We start from the raw sequence: 18,257 nt of genomic DNA on the forward strand, positions 1-18,257 counted from the left end.
TCATTCTCGCTTGAATTAGTGAAAAGTTCATTAGAGACACAAATTGGTGTATGGTGTAAGAGAAAAATAATCATTCATCCTCTAAGGGTGAGACAGGATATCTCAATCATCGGGATAAGATTCTTATGCTGTCAAACATGATGCATTGTCTTTAGAATGTTACCCCTCGGACCGATATTCTCCTATCTCACTCAAGAGAGAGTGAAAGACTATCAATTCTAACATCGGGATCACGAAATGTTGAGACTCGGCTATTGGTACATTTAGTGACACTCAGTCTCTGGTAGAATATCCATATCCTATACATATGGAGGGGGCTTATTATCATGTTAAACTCTTGGCGCCACGTTTGAGCCTCCATGTACCTTTCAATTATGTCTTTGTAAGATGCAGTGGCCATCCTGTGTCTATATATACATACGATATGTGTTTTTCTTGATAATAAGTTTCGTAATAAAAAAACCTCTTTGATTCTCTATATTACTGCGCACATCTCAATGATGGATACATAAAACTATGAACTCCATGTTCAGCACATGACAACCGAACAATACACAATATATTAAATAGACGGGAATTTTTTTTTTGAAAAGAAAAGAAAAACATGTTTGTAAGTGATGACTGTCGAATGAAGACGACAAATGTCTATAAATGTTAATCGATTTTTGTTTTGAAAAATACAAATAGACGCAGCTTTTTAAAAGCACACATCATTATCTTAACCTCCAGTTAAACACAAGCAAAACAAATGTCACATCATATATGTTTTATTTAGACATTTCAAAGCTGGACAAACTTGACAAAATACGATCATTGCATATCAACAATGTGAAGAAATATGGCGTTAATGATGCGGGTCAATGCATTTGTCACATCTACGACAGGTACAGCACTGTGGGAAGGTGTCATAGCGGACAGCGTAATACCCGTTAAAGGGACTGGAGTAGTGAGCACAGTATACCCAGTAGCGGTGCCGTGCGTAACCATCTTCATAGCATATAGTTGGACTTTTACAGCATGATTCACTACAGATTAAATAAAAATAAATAAATGCAAAACATATTTCACTAGGAAACAATTGTTACATATGAGTCGGTTCAAGTTTAGTATTCGAAAAGTAGTTCATGAAAGACATTTTTTAAATATTTTAACCCTTGTTCCCTTTAATCCCATTTTCCCACATTCCCACCTATCTCTAAATCGCAAAACTTAAATCCAAAACAACCCCTAACTGTATCACTAACACTAGCCATTTGATTATCCGTTTTCTCGGCCTGCCCCGATAAGTCCACATCCAATTTTCATTCTCTGTACGTTTTTAGTTTTTTTCTGGGTATAAGCGACATGTATATGCTTTGCGGTGATATCAAATATATCAGATAAGGAAGTATAAGCTAGTTATTATATAGCCATATAATCAAGTATCAATGATGTAAAAAGTTATTTCCTTATACTGAAAGTTACTTGGGCTCGAGCTAGGAAAAATGAAGAAAAAGAATCTGAAGTATAAAAAGCCATATTTAGAAGGCTTAATTATATCTACTTTGTTATATTCACCTTAGTAGAAAAATTTTAACGTACATGTCTGTTTCATATCGATACAATAATATCAAAGAATGTCGTGAGCTGATATTTGTGTGTTTTTTCTTCTTTTTTTTTCTTTCTAATGCTCATAACAAAAGAGTGACAAAGAAAAAGTAAGTTAAATGTTAAGTGACTGACGTTCTAAATCAATCAAAATACATAAGTTAAATTCAGATTTTAGATTGTGTGTAACGGAGAACTCACTGATCACATCTTGCCCTTCGGACATTCTGAAGACCTGGCAGAATGATGTAGCAGTAGGACGCCGAAGTTTCCCAGAATCCAGTTATGAGTTCCGTATGAGTTTTGCACGTCTTTCTAAGGCTTTAAAATTATAAAAGAAACAATAGTAATTTATTTCCTAAAACAAATTAAGCCTGGCTATTAACATGACGTAACATAACAACAACAAAAGCAGTAGACAGAAGCAAAGATAGCCTTACACTATAGGATCCTCCTCTGGCGTTGGAATGAAATCGAGAGCCCACATCTGGTCACGAATAAATTTATGCTTGAACGCTCCCATTTCGGCTATCATTCTGGAAAAAAATACACGAGTGACAAAGATTTTTTGTGGAATTGCTTATTTTTTTGTGATTTTTTTTTTGTGTGTAAAAAGCGTTACAAAAGAAGAGAAAATATGTTACTTTTATATCCTAAATATCTTTTTATTTTTATATTTCTCAAACTGAAAACAATTCTATTAAACTTATGAAAATAATACAATATATATTTTAAAATCAATGCATCTTTGCTGCAAACAATTTCTTTCGATTATTCTATATTTGTGTATTATAAAGACGTACAAAAATGTATCTGCCTTTGGGAGTAAGTATAGACTGTGACGTCATATAGTTGCGAGTGTAACGTCATAGTTTTCACAAAAGAATTACGCTATTATAAATACCTAACGGCCAGGGTAAAATACAAAATAAAATTAAAAAAATGGTTAAAGTAGGAATACGTACTTGATTCTCACATAGTCGCTGTTCATGGGTTCAGTGGTTACGTAGTGATTATCTCCGACGTATCCTCTGTGGACATGAATGTACCAACCGTAGGGACACGTTTCATCCTCATCGGCTGAGACCGCCAACAGACTTGTAAGGGCAAGAATTGCTACCCACGCCACCTGAAAATAAAAGATATTACCAATATCGAGTTTTTTCTTGAACTATCACATTTTCAAAATGGCCGCTAGATAACTAAAGTTAGCTTTATGAAAATATCTACAAAGAATAGAAGTTTTTTTACTAAATTTGTAACAGGCAATTTGCTACAAATATTGATACATTTTATTTGAAAATCTGCAATGATCTAAGTTAAAACGAGACTTTAAGGAGCGAGACACTATAACCGTGGAGGTGCGGATCCTTACACATAAGTCATATTACAAAGAAATAATGTTAAATTACTCTCGATAATTTGTTGGACTATTCTGGTACATTATATCTAAAATATCTTTTAATTAAAGATTTCAACAATGGACATGAACATACTGTTTGGCCTTTATGATTCAGCAGCTTGCCAAACGATGGTAAAATCTGCTTCATATGCTACATAATTTGAGAAGTATTTAGAGGTTTGTTAATTTAATTCCATACCTCTCCTTTTAAAACTCATATACCGGATCATATTATAGCTAATAAATGCATTTTGTAATTGTTTGTATTGCAATACCTAAACTTGAAATCCCTTGTCGATTAAAATTCATCTTTAAAAATAGTGGACTTTTAGCTTTCTAAATTAAAATTTAAGGATTTTGTATGGAGGAAAGACTACTACTGAGGACATTTTAAATCATAGACTGAGGAATGCTGAAATATATTATTGATGAAAAAGCTTTAATTGCTAAGATGTTTACATATTTACAACGTTGATTCAAGATCATCGCATCGGTTTCCCGAAACAAACTTAAGTCCCAAACTGATTTACGTCAACATTTCTTCATTTTTTTCACTTTAAATAAGGAGTGAAAACTGTGATTTTGTTTCTTGAGTTCGGAGCCTGATATATTCCACAGCATTCGATGCACATTTGTAAAATTATTTTAATACAATACACAATTTGCAATCAAAATTCTATATGAAATCAAACTCTTACCTTCATGATAGGTTTCCGCACAGCTTAATCTGCTGTAAGATATAAATGAAACCTAACTGTACTGCGGACAGTCCCCGTCAAATTAGGCGACGTAAGTGTTACGGGAATAGAATATACCTCCATTTATGTCATCTATCAAATCAACCCGGCGGGCCAGAATTATTCCGTTGATGGAATTACCTCGAAATAGCGACAAAAACGAGTTTAAAATACCATTTAGTTTATAAATAGGTATATGCTTCAAAGTATATAAACGTAAAAACAATGATGAACGAAAAGCAAAATATTGATAACTCAAAGGCATGAGCATAACGCGTTAAAAAGATGCTAATGAACGAAGCGCTTGTATCTTAAGGGCGGCAGTTGAGCATTAAGTATTAACTAATGCTAATGAGAAGAAAAATGTGTAAAAGAAAAGTCTTAACAGCCTACATCATAGGGAATATCAATGATCAGAGTTAGAAGCTATGCCACGTGTACGCTGTTGTGAGGCATTGTTACATGGGCAAGTGCTGCGTCACTGTCTTAGGAACTTATTTCAATATTAAAATGTTACAAACAGAACAATACAGTGGATTAATATGGTATATGTATTTATTGCATGATTGCCGCATAAACATATGTTCTCAACAGGCGTGATTCTTCAATAACTTGGGGAGTCAACGGAAATAATTCGCTTAGACTTATCTTCATGATAGCATTACACAAATCATAGATAAATATATTTCAAATGATTTAAGGAAGTTCGATACTCCTTTTATATATTTTATTTTTATTTTCAAGCATTTAGCACAGTATACATAATGTAAAAGGACACCAATAGGCCATATGCTAACCTTTATGACCCAATGATCACAAATCAAAATGTTAACATTGCATAATTATGCACTCGGTGATGTTTTGTAAACCTAATGAGGGTATAACAATAATTCTCTTTTGTATTTTATATATTTTTTGTTTTTGTTATTGTTTTTGCTGATTGATAAGAGATCAAATAAATGATTACGATTAATAATTTGTTGTTGGGAAACAGTTTTGCTGTGTCAAGCCAATTATGAAAAAAATGCTGAAAAATTACCATTTTCCGGCGTACAAACCACTACTTATATACTATTATAATGGCGCAGGCACGAAGGGCACGAAGTGCGAAGCACTTTTAAGGTAACAGTTACATGAAAATATAAGAAAAAACACAATCTTCAAAATTTAATCCTACACACTGACAGCTTCAGTTTGCGGCAGCCATTTTTCATACATATCGGGAGGTTGTGCATTGCACCGGTACTGCTCTCCCCAGTAAATACATATCTAACTAATGTAAATGCATACCAGAGGTAACTAAACATTTTTTTAAAAATGATAATAATAACACTTTAAAAATTAGAAGCTATAGAATGCAGTCAAAATATCCACCAAGGCGAAGATGAGCACAAGGAATCATGACGTCACATAACGTCAACAAATGGCACTAAATCATAAGATTCGCATACGCGGCACTCCAGGACTTGAATGGACACAGAGAAATCCGCATTTTTTAGTTCATTTCTTTGAGTTTATGCTAGACAATTATTACATCAAATACTTCTATAGTTTAAAGTGTGTCCTTTTATTTCTAAATTATGTCTTCTACATGAAATGGAAAATAAAATAAACAAGTAGAGCTTCGCTCTTCCTATGCCGTGCATGATGCATATCGAAACATCTGGCTGCGCCCTTTAAGGCCTTGCCTTCAGTCATATCATAATAGCAACGCATATATAAAAACACGATATATGTTAAATAAAATTTATGCATCCTCCATCTTGTCACATAAACAGCAAAAAACAGTTTTGTGTGAAATGGCCACCGGATAGTGACATTTAATATTACACAAAATATAGACAAACAAATAAAAAGTCATACTGACTAAGGCATAGCATTATACATATCAAACAAAGGAGATACTTTGTAAAATAAAGAAAAGCATGAGTGGGGTTTACCAAAAATCTGCCAAACATAAGACTTAAAACAAAACAAAAATAAATAAATAACTAACTGGAGTAAAATAAAAGATCATGGCTTGGAAATATAGATTTATATAAGAGAAATTGTTTTCCAAAACGATAAATTTAGGATGAAAATAACAGAGAAATTGTGTTCCACAAACGTTAAATTTAGGGTGTAAGAGGGTGGGTCATTGCTAAAATTCAAAATTGCAGCTCGCACTTTCTCATCAAAATGGCGCCTTGAATTTATTTTCTACCACTGATCCTTTACTCCTATCAGTAAAAGGAAGTAATACTTACAATAAATTTGGGTACTAGATCAAAGGGAGAAAACTCCTACAAAATATATGTGAAAGTATTGGTATGCATAAAATAAGCTTATTACTTAACTGCCTTTTATGCATCCTCCATTTTGTCACATAAACAACAAAAATAGTTTTGTGTGAAATGACCACCGGATATTGAAACAAAGTAGTCACTTTGTAAAATAAAGAAAAACATGAGTAGGGTTCACCAAAACTCTGCCACAAAACCAAGATGTCGAAAACATCTAGATTTCCTCACTTGTACATACAAGTACTGGTACATATATAAAATGACATAGCACACTGTACTGTTAACATATGCACGTATACATAGCAAGGTTCAAAATACACACATATGCATATATACCTCCATGCACGCTTCCACGCACGCATGCATGCACACATGCATACATACCATAGCAAAGTTCGATACTCTTCATATGGTCACTTTGTCAAAGATTGGACATTTCTATATTAAAAAAGTCATTTTTAGCATTTTCTGTGAATGAAAAACCAAAATATGTCTGAAGTAAATCCAGCCCATCGGTAGACTTCTTTATCAATGTATTGTTTAACAGATGTGATATACGTCTATGCTTTTTTAAATCCTTGGTCTTATAATTATTCTGTTTTAAGGAAATGAGGTAAATGAATTATCTTAAATACCATAAAATCCTTATAAAATCAAAACAGATCAAAATTGTTTGTCATTATTTAGTCAAATTGTAAAATCACGTATCACGATAGATCAAAGATTAAACATTTCAAACCTCTTATTTACTATTCAGTTACAAATGTATCCTCTTTTTGTGAACGCAATGTTACATGTATAGGTATGTGTAAGAAAATATTAATTTATCATACTTTGTACGAATGTTATTCCATTTCTGAATGTAACCTAGCTGATTAGATTCATCGTCAGCATAATCTTCATTTTTTTCCAGAACGATTGCTTTGGGAATATTCATTCTTGACAATTTGAGTTTGAATACCAAGTAAAGAGATTCAAAGAATGGTGCCTTAGATACGGAACGAAATTCTAATGAATGAAAGAATAAAATGATGCTATGCTTTGGCCTCAACATACTATTATAATACAATTGAATAGTAAATCTAGAAATAAAACTACTTCTCTAGAACATTAATTAAAAACAGTTTAACTACAACAATCACAATTATATCTCCAATGTTTTATTCCTAAACTTAAATAATATTTCTCACATATCGATCGAAATTTCTATAATTTATAGATTGTTGTTTCAAATTTGAAACGTTTTTGATATTGAATTTGATACTGTGTAGGTTGATGTTTCCATTATTATTGACTCAACATGTCCGTGGGGAAGTCTACACTGCCATTTCTATGACAGGGAGAAAGTACAATATTTCGATGATATTTGTCATTATTCAATTAAGCATTGATGTCACTATCTTTTGATTTCATCGCGTTATGAAATATTTTTTGTTAGTAAATTGAATCAACGTAGCAGGTTCTTACAAAAGTTTGCCCACATGATTTATTTCACAACTCGATGAAATTTAAAATAGTGACATCAATGCTTATAATTAAATTTCCAGACTACTTAATAAAATTTAATACATTTACATGTACGATTTCATTGACTTTCCAAGGGATTATTTTTCCAAATCAATACGCAATGCAATGTTTTTATTGTGACCTCGCGATAACGTTTGTTTTGCGTGATATTTTCGGATTTTCTTTTTTTCGTACTGGCATGAAAAACGAGTCGGCCAATCAGAAAGTCAGATATATTAAGAAAACAAAGAAAACATCATAATATTGTTATGAACCAAAATTTGATTAAGCTTACCATGTTAATGCATATATTGGTGAAGATAAGATTTTAATGTTGCGCTAACGGAAAAAAATGAATTATGATCAGTACTAGGAAACTCCTTAACATTGTTTTAGAACTGGGAACCTCGAGACTGGGTTGGTGGTTATTTCGATACAGATTAACTACCACTCGGTTACATCGCGTTACAAGTTATTTCAATGCGTGCAATTTCGAGTAAATCTACAATAGGAACACCTATTCAAACTTGAAAATGTTGTTATTGACTAGACACGCCTGTGCATCTGTTTAAGCTTATTCGACTATTTTTTTTTCAAATACACTTGTATGTTCATCTGCTTTTTTATTTATTTGCAGTAATATTTGTATGTATAATGGTATAAAAGCATCATTTAAAGTCGCCTGTACTGTCTCTATCACAGAAATAAGAGTCCGGGTATTGGTGTCAAATGCAGTGTATTATTGTGAATATCTCTGAGACGTCAGAAATAATTAATCGTGAAAATAAAAACCCGCATACACTAGCGATTTGTCTATTACACGCCTTACTTCGCTGGTGGGATTATCCTCAAGCCTAATATAACTCGATGTGTACAATACTGTTGGCAATGAGAGAATGCTTCATGTAATTTGTTCTATTTCTAAAGGTTCAAGAAGGTTCAAGAACATTTTAATTCAAAATATTGTTTTAATACAGTTTTTTGCAACGATTGATTCCATATATGTAGGTATAATCAACGCTTTGCTTGTTATTTTATGAACCGGTATACCACTTATACTTAAAATGTGGTTTATGACACTTAAAATATAGATGATATATGTACAACTGTTTTCAATGACAGAGTTTTTTTTTAACTGCAGAGCGTCTTTAATTTGAAATTCAAAGGCGTATAAGTTTCGCTATGTTTAGCTTGTAGATACATGTATACTAGCAAGATAAAGCATACATTTCGTTTAATCTGAATATAGACTCTTCGAGATTAGATACGGAAAACAATACACAGCTGTAGTAATGGACCAATCCTTAATATGAAATTATTCTTATCTATTGAACCTTTTGTGTTACTTCACTCCTTGCGGGCTGCTATAGTTACTCATCTAACAAAGAAAAATGTATGCATAATTCATGTGCATTTAACATATGTAGCTGATGACATTTACCTATATCAGCAGAAGGTTATTTTTGACCATTTAGTGTATCTGACCTAACCACATCGCATAACATGGCATTCAAACGTGCCACTACGTGTAAAATGTCATCTTATATTACTTAAAATGTTTATCACATTGTTAGGGATAACCTTCAATCATTTTATAAAATGTATTCCATGAAATTATTGATACTAACGAAGTTGGTGTTTTAACGTTTTCGTTGCTACAACATTAAATAAAAAAAAATGTGTGTGACCTATATTTTATCATTACGAATCCCATTAGGTTACGGCAATATAGAAACAAGCTTCAGGCAAACAGATATGTAAATGTTATAATCAGAAAATAAACATCAACCGTCATTAAAAGTTTCTAAATAGAGAAAAGTCGTTATAAGGAAAACTTACATTATATTTAAGACTTCTTATTTGATAACGGCGAAGATACTCAGTTCACCCGCTTTGCGGAAGAGTGGTTTGATAGTGATGTCAAACAAAAGTTGGTTTACTACTCAAGGAAGATCTATACAGTTAATGCCCATCATTTACTGACATCGAAGGAGATTAACATGTATATTAAGGTAAGTTGTTTTCTTCATTTTATTTTTTACTTTAATTTATGTTTTTCATCTCAACTTTTATCATTACAAGTGATAAGGATTTGGTAGTACCTGAATCAAGTTGAAACAAATCATACAAGATAGTAAAACAATAACATCATGACAAAAACAAGACAATCTTAAACTCTTAATTTAGAAATTTAAATCGTCAAATTAAAATGTTGCATCTCCAAAACTCTCTCTTTATCTGTAATAATAAAGATAATTTTATATTATAATTATTTTTAGTAACAATATAAATGACAATTTTCTGGAGAACTTTTTTGTGTTATATTTATATTATTTGTCTGACGTTGGTGTGATAGACGTTGCAAACAATATTTACTAAAATTATCTTCGACCTGTGTGAACAAAATTAATTGTGATGCCATATCATCTTGTTTGTAATGTTTAATCTAGAATTTGTAATGTTTAATAGTCAGTTGCCCAAAACAAACTATTTATCAATGTCATTTTGTTTACATATCTTTATGAAAACAATCAATAGGCAAAAACATAAATAGGACACAAACACAAAGGATTAAACTCATGACGTCAAATTATAAAAACTGATTTTGATAACATAATATAGTCTTTACCGTTGAAAATCGTTCAAGTAAAAATTTTAAAATACTTATCAGAGGAAATAAAACACTGAATTTCGATAAAGAAAATTTACCTCCTTGAAATTAAACACACTATAATACCTATTTTGCAGCAATTATTAAAAAAATTCGTGCTATATACAGTATTAGTAGATTAGTTATCCGTTAGTGATGATGATAATAATAATAATAATTACTACTTTACATGTTTGTTGAGAGTCAATGTTCACAGCTTTAAGGCGATAGTTCATTAAACCTTTATGAATTTATAAACATAGGATATACTATGTCATGTGAATTACTAAACAAAAACTAACCAGATTGTTAAATATAAAGATTAATTAAGAAGACCATTTTAATAGGTACATTGTATATCGCCTTGGTCATAAAAATGCTCAGGATATCACATAAATAGTATCTGTGTGATTAATTGAATACTTCATGGTGCAAACGAGTCGAAATTATATTTTTATGATTTCGACCCTTAATAATTACAGAAACAACCATTAATGGCCTAATTAATATTTTTTAACACTTCATCAATTTCCAGTTCTACATCTACTGGCACTTGTGTTGAGCAGAGTGATTTCCTTTAGATTTTGACAAAACGCAACTTAAATGTTGACTGAAATATACATACATGTCCATTATTGCTATTGTAAAGGCATTAGTTTCAATATAAAAGAAAATAGATTGTTATCCTTTATTTTGGTTTTCCATTTGGTTATTTTTGTGGGATTTTTATTGCACGCATGCTCTCGTCTTGTAGAGCTTCGGTCGTATCTAAATGAAATCAGTAAAACTTGTTGTTTTTAACTCGAAATTTATTATGTAATAGTGATTCATATATCGAACCTTAAATACATTATATTCCATAATAAATACACTTACTTTCCAGTCTTTATATATTTTTAAAGCCAATATAGAATTTTTTCATTGTGAGGAAAGTAGCAATAGTGTCTCGCATGTTCTGCCAAAGCTGAAATTTAACTACTACTTCAACTGATTCTCGTACACATATTTCTAATTACATTTAACATCAATAATGGCGTTAAGTAAGTTTCTATTTTTACCCGAATTCTCGTATTTATGTCACTAAGTTGCTTTTGTTCTTTATATAAATGAAAGAATACTTAATAATTATTTAGGTATAATGTTTTTGATTATTGTATAAGATTCTTTTATTAAAAAACATTTGAGTAAGTTATTTCGGTGAAAAACATGACGAAAAAAATAATAATAAAAAGGTAAAAAAAGAAAAGCAATCACTTATTAGTCTTCTGGAGACAAATTTGATAATATATAATATATGGGGAAGTGTTATGTTACATTATATAATTATGATATAACAATGTGTTCCTTTGAGTATTATTTTTATCATCCAAGACTTTTAGCAGGTTAGGTCCAAAAGGATTTACTTACGCATTAGTTAATATATATTTGACATGCATTGGTGTGTACATGTAACATACACGCGCCATTGGCCATGCTAGAACTCCCAATGTATGTTACACGTACATCAATGCATGACAAAACATATGACAACTAATGCTTATATTTACATTTATATTGCCATTCCCGTATTAAAAAGAAAAAAAGGTAAAATAAATAAGCATGAAGATAAAAGTTATAAGTTTGTATAGTGCAAAACATCATTTGATGGAACAGTCAATAATTTGACGGGAAAGAGTTGATTTCTTGTAACTTTCGTTGTTGTATAATGGACAACGAACTAAATAATAACAGTAGATAAAAGTCCCATCGATAAAACGGGATATACGACGATAAGTAAAACATTTCAACCTATTTGATATATTTTCATAAGAAAATATATCTATATTGATCCATTGTCAGAATATGTTATATATTTTTGAGTGAATCATCATACGGGCGTAAATCCCAGTCATCTCTTAACCTTTTGAACTCCGATTGTGGTATTATTACGCCAGAGCCTAACTGCCAATGTTAATACTAGAAAATATCATACATTGGGCTTAGTAGCAACATATCGGTACACTGCAGCGGTAATATAAATATAACAAATCAGACTGGCATTTAAATACATTCATTTAAGCAAAAAAATAGGGATTGAAAATATAAAGGAAAATAATAAATCCACACACTCTTGGAGGAAAATATTTCATTTGTTCTAATTTATTCGATGTTGTAAAATGTTCATGCTCACAATTCAGGCTTTACATTTCAAAATAAAGACGTACAATTTCATAAGAATTATGTATTTGGTTTACACGAAACAAAATTATAATAGAGCGAAGTATAAGAAAGTAGATAAATACGCATATATATTGTAACATAGTGTGTATATTGTAATTCGCGTATAAAAATATACAAAAATGACTTCACTTAGCGATACAAGTTGATAACGTGTGAAAGACCTGAAGGTTCTGAGTGGTTTAATGATATCTTTGCAAAACATCAAATTACAAAACATACATGCGATGGTGTCCCCAACTACATCTGTACTGACACAAATATCTTAGTTCAAATTTCCATTGTATTTCCGCGCCCCATATTGAACATATTCTGAGAGGAATTGCTCTATACAAGCATGGTAAACTTGAAATTGAAATCCATTCACTATATTTACACGTAACCAACCTTTTGGCATTAAAAAAATCAGAATGGCACGAAATCCCGACGTTATCGTTACGTTACAATAGAAACATTAACGTTTCGGTTTATTTGGAAAAATAATCACTTGGAAAATCAATGGAATCGTACGTGTAAATATATTTTACTTTATAGTCTGGACAATTAAATATAGTGTCACTAGTTTTTAATTTCATCTGATAATGAAATACATTTTGTTCGCAAACTTCTCTGAGAATCCGCAACGCCACCCCGATGAAATAGTAATATATTGACATCAATGCTTAAATATCGGCATTGGGTTATAAAACTAATACCAATAGACAATAATTGGATTTTTTTTTAATTCAAAATATTACAAAAACATAATGAGACTTAAAGAACGTTGCGTTTTATTATTTATGCCGTACGTGGATACTGATATCCTAAATCAGTTGGTTAAAAGCATATTAATCGCGCCTATAACAAAATTATATGCTTGAGAATTCCAAAGTTATCAACGCCGTATCGCCGCATGTATTAATGGTGGCACGCAATTGTTGGCGCATAGGAGTTCCACCATCCTGGGTTGTGAACGCTTCATGTAGGTACATGTATACATTTCGTTCACGCATGGGATATATGATGTAATGAGTATAACATTATCAGTACATTCATCCTCGCAATAAGAATTTGGTTATATTGTGCATCACTCTCATTTGTTCTTAAATTGATTATTCCCAGATTAATGTGTTAATTCATTTTTTCATTTCAGGTTGTGATCTGGTTAACAGTTTGTTACACTTTGATTGGAAATTCTGAGGGATCTTGGTCACCAGGACCAATTGTAACAGACCCAGATCCATTTCGCTTTAACACTGATGATCCCAAAATCGACCTTGAACCAACAACACGATCTACAACTACATCAACTTCAACGTCTACAACTACAACTACTCCAACAACTACAACCACCACTCCAACAACAACTACCACTACTACTCCGACAACAACTACAACAACAACCTCAACTACAACCACCACCCCAACAACCACTACCACCACCACTCCAACCACTACTACCACTACCACTCCAACCACTACTACCACTACCACTCCAACCACTACAACTACCACGACGACGACCACTACAACACCTCCTGTTGTCAAAGACTGCGTGATTGAGTTAGACAACGAGTGCTTGGAACCAAAACAACTTTTGTCGGTGCTACCAGAAACAAGGGAATTTATGATATTTCGGCAAGTTACCTTTGATATACATGAAATTACATTTATTGAGTTTTTAATTATTCGATGTACGTTACATACCACTTAAACTTACATATTTGACAAAGTTACTATTTAACTATACGAAACACATTAAAACTAAAATAATAATATACAACTTTGTAAGAGAACGTAAAAGGAACCAAATGTAGATTACGTTCAACGTCTTTTTCAGAATACGCCTCCGCAATGCGCTCATTTTAGACAAACAAGCTAAATTATTTCTTCTACAAATACCGCATGAAGATGAAAAGGAAGAGGAAGAAACAGCGTGTGTATTGGACACGTCAAATGGCAGGTATGCTGGATACAAGTTAACGTAGGTCAGCATATGTACGTCCCTGTAATGATGACATTGTTTATACACCGTACCTTTGATATTAGAAGACTCTCTAATATATGTAGATATGAAAAACGGAATATTCTACCCGAGGGTTACAAAAAGTTGTAAAAGCAGTGATCCCAAGGGAAGAAAAATCCCTATCCTTCATATCCACACATGAAACAGTATTTTAACTCAAATTTCGACGTCTTGTAATTTTACAACTATGATATACTGCCATTTTGAAATAAATTCGAAGAAAACCGCAACTGCAAGTCAGTTTCCCATATATTGAAAATTGCGTGAAATTTTCAACGCAAGCACCATTAATTGCATCTATTATAGTCAACCCAGCCTATTTTCTGACAAAAAATGTTAAAATTGTACCGAGAAAATAGTAATTTGAACACGCTGTGACGTCACTAGGCTTTATTGCATGCTATACAGCCTCTGACGACATGAGTGTATTGTCCGAGATCAGCCAGTATTACGCATGTACATTTGTATGTATGGAGAAATAGCAGATTTTACATTAGTTGATATGTAATATGATTTTTATTAAACGAGTTCAATGATTTGATAAACGAGTTTATGGAGTCAAACCATGGATTTCTAGCTTTTCTATCAAGTGCAATTATCGCTTCCCTACTTTGATTGTTTATTTATATATGTTGCTACTTGTTAAATTCCCTTTGATTAGCGAAACAAAATTTCTTTTAACAATATAGTTGCTGATATCGCCACTTCTGCTAAACATGACGTCGCTACCACTCATGACGACATTTTCTGACGCTGCGCACAGAATCATAAGAATATGTGGCATTTAATGTCCAAATTTTTCCAAATAAAGTATTAAAGTTTCCCCTTGTAGTTTACGTAAAATGCAGGTAATATAATACTACCACATTTCTGAGTTAGTATACATCCATTATACCTCTTCCAGCGAAGGACATAACTGCCCTTTTGAGCTGAAGACACTTTTGGGATTCTGGAGGAATTGGAATGAACTCTGTGTAGTTGTTTTCCCAAAACTACAGAATGTGACATATGCAAATTGTGAAAGGAGGTACGTTTGAATTAAAATAACCACTTAAAATAGCAAAAGTAATATCAATATCTCAGAATATTTCTGAAAAGTTTAATACATTAGATGTCATAGTAGATTTTTTGGAAGGAAAAAAGGAGTAACAAACCATTGGCTTCATAATGAAGTAAAATTGCTATAAAGCTAAGATATCAATAATCCGAAATAAAAGACAAAAATATATTCAAATTAAAATCAAATATTATTTCTATGGAATATATATTCAGTCACTATAGGGCGCACTAACACAACGTGGTCGTCTACATATTTGTTTACATCCATTGTGCGCAGGTACGAAATCAAATTCTGATAAAAATCAGATATTTACTTAATGATTAATAACTATATTCTGTTTACTGTACTATGACGTAACGATACGTTTTCATAATGATATTCAGACATTTATTCTTGATACGAATGGGCTTATTTCAGAGTGTAAATAATGATAAATTTGATGTTTAGCTTTTGTTTTAAACATAATAGTTATATCTACTGTGAAAATGCAATCATGTCGAAACAAAAACAAAAACCATGCAAATACTAGTGAAAACGTAGATACTGTACTTCCGTACATTGTATGAAAGAATTTTGTGATGAAGCATAATGATACATATTTACAGAAAACCATGTCTATCATTCTATCAGAGTTTGTATTTGGAAATTTTATGATAAGACTTAATCTGTTAATAGTTATTATGTAAATACTCGAGAAAAATATCGTTACAACCACAGACACTGATACCTATTCTATATAACTTTATCTAGAGTCGACTGTTGCGGATACGGGACGAAATGCGCCGCTGCCGGATTTGTCAGAAATGCCTATCTTGTTTATTGTGATCATTATTACCCTTACGAACACTCATTCATTGACGGCAGGACCCCGGATGTAATAAAATCAGACCTATTGCTTCATGGAGACCACAGCATTACTGATATTCCAACTTTTGAACTCGATCATGTTTCCAATCATGCACTAGGAGAATTTTACATCAGGCATGACTACTTTCCCCAAGGTTGTAACTGCCTGGAGAAAAGTTGCAAGAAATACAGATATGGTGTTGAATAAATCACATTTCAATTGTGTTTTTGTTTTTTGATGCCACGGTTTCGCTTTTAATTACAATATAAAAGTTTATGTAGTAGATATTCAGTAAAATATTGACAGCTGTTTTAACCAGTCTAAAGTGAATGGCATTTTTTATCACCTCGGTCAAAAGCTTATGATGCTTTAGTCAATATTGGCGTCGATTGAACAGCCACCACAAAAAAGTATAAATTGTCCCGTTGAAGGTCCAGTATAGCAAGTAAAGTTTATCCATGGAGCATGTCAATTCAGTAAAGTACATGTCTTAAAATATACGATTTTGATTGATTTTTCTTTCCATATGAGATTGTATGTAGTGAGTCACAGAATTTATTTTTCAAACCTTGGAGAACTTAAATTAAAACTTTACAACGATTCTATTGGTTGTATTTTGAATTAACATTATTCATTGAACAAATAATGTCGGCTTGGCCTTATATCACAATAATGCGAATTTACAGTTATCTTTCGATATTTCAATTTAATTAGAAAAAAATCATTTTTTATCCCGGATAAGAATAAGTCTTCGAACGAAGATGAATTATCTTTCCACATTTGACTTTTCAGCTTTTTGCCGTTGACCTATGTGTACGTGACCTATGTGTACAACAATGGTTTAAAGCTAAACTGAATGCTTGCTTTTATCACTAAACTACCGTGCATGTGACGCAATGTAACAGGTATTTTATGGCGATCCGATTGGTCGCCATAGATAGTGGGTTGGGGACCCGAATTGGCCAGGAGTCACAAAATTGTCCTTCGTCTCTTGTGAGACAGTATTATGCATTTTTGTTGAGAGTTCAATGTCTTTTAGGGTAAAGTCCATCACAAGTCATAGACTGATGAGCTGCAACAGCTTAACGACGAAACGACGATGTATGGTTTGTGCAATTTTTAACCCCGAAATTTATCAAATTTTCAAAACTGTTATTTAGTGATTCTCAAAGACATTTCATTGCAATGCTATATATCAACTAAACATCTAAACATATACAAAATAAATATGGTGTCGCAAACATTCATTCACTTATTCACATACAAAATTGTTTTTTTTACAGATAGCATTGCCTATTTTTTGTAAAAGAGAGAAAATGCAGATTAGAGAGGAAATATAGAAGAAGATGTGCAGGGAAGAGAAGCAAATCGTGGAGGAGATTGGGGAAGAAAGAGATATAAAGTCAGGGCTGAAGAAAAAATAGGGGGGGGGGGTAGAAGGACAGAATGCACTTTTTAATTCCATACCTGATTTCATATAGTAACTCGCTTAATTGCAGGAGATAAGTTATGATCTTAAATGCCATGTATGAAAATAGGAAAAAATAACATAGTTGGACATATACACATAAAATAGCACATATGGACAGTTAAAAAGTCAAGGTTTAGACAAGATTTAACAAGTTTTATCCGTTTTTTTCCAATCAGTATTAAATTTCTCTAAGTAAAATTGACCTTTTCCATAGGCTATATATTTCTGCAAAGTATGGTAATGTTTAATGGAATTTACTAATCTCATAATATTAAGTGAATTTTGTAAGCATCTACTTTTATAAATGTATTGCTATATATATTATCAATTCTGTAATATATTCCAATATCATGGTTGAATATACCGAACATCATTGTTTCTTTATTAATAGCAAAAGGTATAAAAAAAATGTCAATTAGTTTTTCAAAATCAGTTACAAAATTCTGTACTTCAGTACACTCCCACAAGAGATGGGTAATGTTGTCTCCCTTTC

General features: G+C 32.0%; 2 protein-coding genes and 1 long non-coding RNA gene across 3 annotated transcripts; 2 read left to right on the plus strand and 1 right to left on the minus strand.

Annotated features, from left to right (window-relative positions):
* Positions 1-844: 844 nt before the first annotated feature.
* Positions 845-3,693, minus strand: LOC138327070 (uncharacterized). The gene is made up of 5 exons (XM_069273056.1): positions 3,688-3,693; positions 2,553-2,716; positions 2,028-2,123; positions 1,790-1,908; positions 845-1,029 (listed from the first exon to the last, which is right to left on the minus strand). Exons 1-5 carry the CDS (start codon positions 3,691-3,693, stop codon positions 845-847), a joined length of 570 nt encoding a protein of 189 aa, XP_069129157.1.
* A 5,552-nt stretch (positions 3,694-9,245) lies between these two features.
* On the plus strand, positions 9,246-14,074 carry LOC138327071 (salivary glue protein Sgs-3-like). Its single transcript, XM_069273057.1, has 2 exons — positions 9,246-9,526; positions 13,514-14,074. Exons 1-2 carry the CDS (start codon positions 9,515-9,517, stop codon positions 14,072-14,074), a joined length of 573 nt encoding a protein of 190 aa, XP_069129158.1. The 5' UTR covers positions 9,246-9,514.
* Positions 14,075-14,204: 130 nt separating this feature from the next.
* On the plus strand, positions 14,205-16,881 carry LOC138326846 (uncharacterized). Its single transcript, XR_011208962.1, has 3 exons — positions 14,205-14,323; positions 15,291-15,413; positions 16,197-16,881. It is a non-coding gene; the product is annotated as an uncharacterized lncRNA (long non-coding RNA).
* Positions 16,882-18,257: the final 1,376 nt, after the last annotated feature.

Source organism: Argopecten irradians, chromosome 7, assembly GCF_041381155.1.
Source record: "Argopecten irradians isolate NY chromosome 7, Ai_NY, whole genome shotgun sequence".
In the NCBI taxonomy this organism is placed as follows: Eukaryota; Metazoa; Mollusca; class Bivalvia; order Pectinida; family Pectinidae; genus Argopecten; species Argopecten irradians.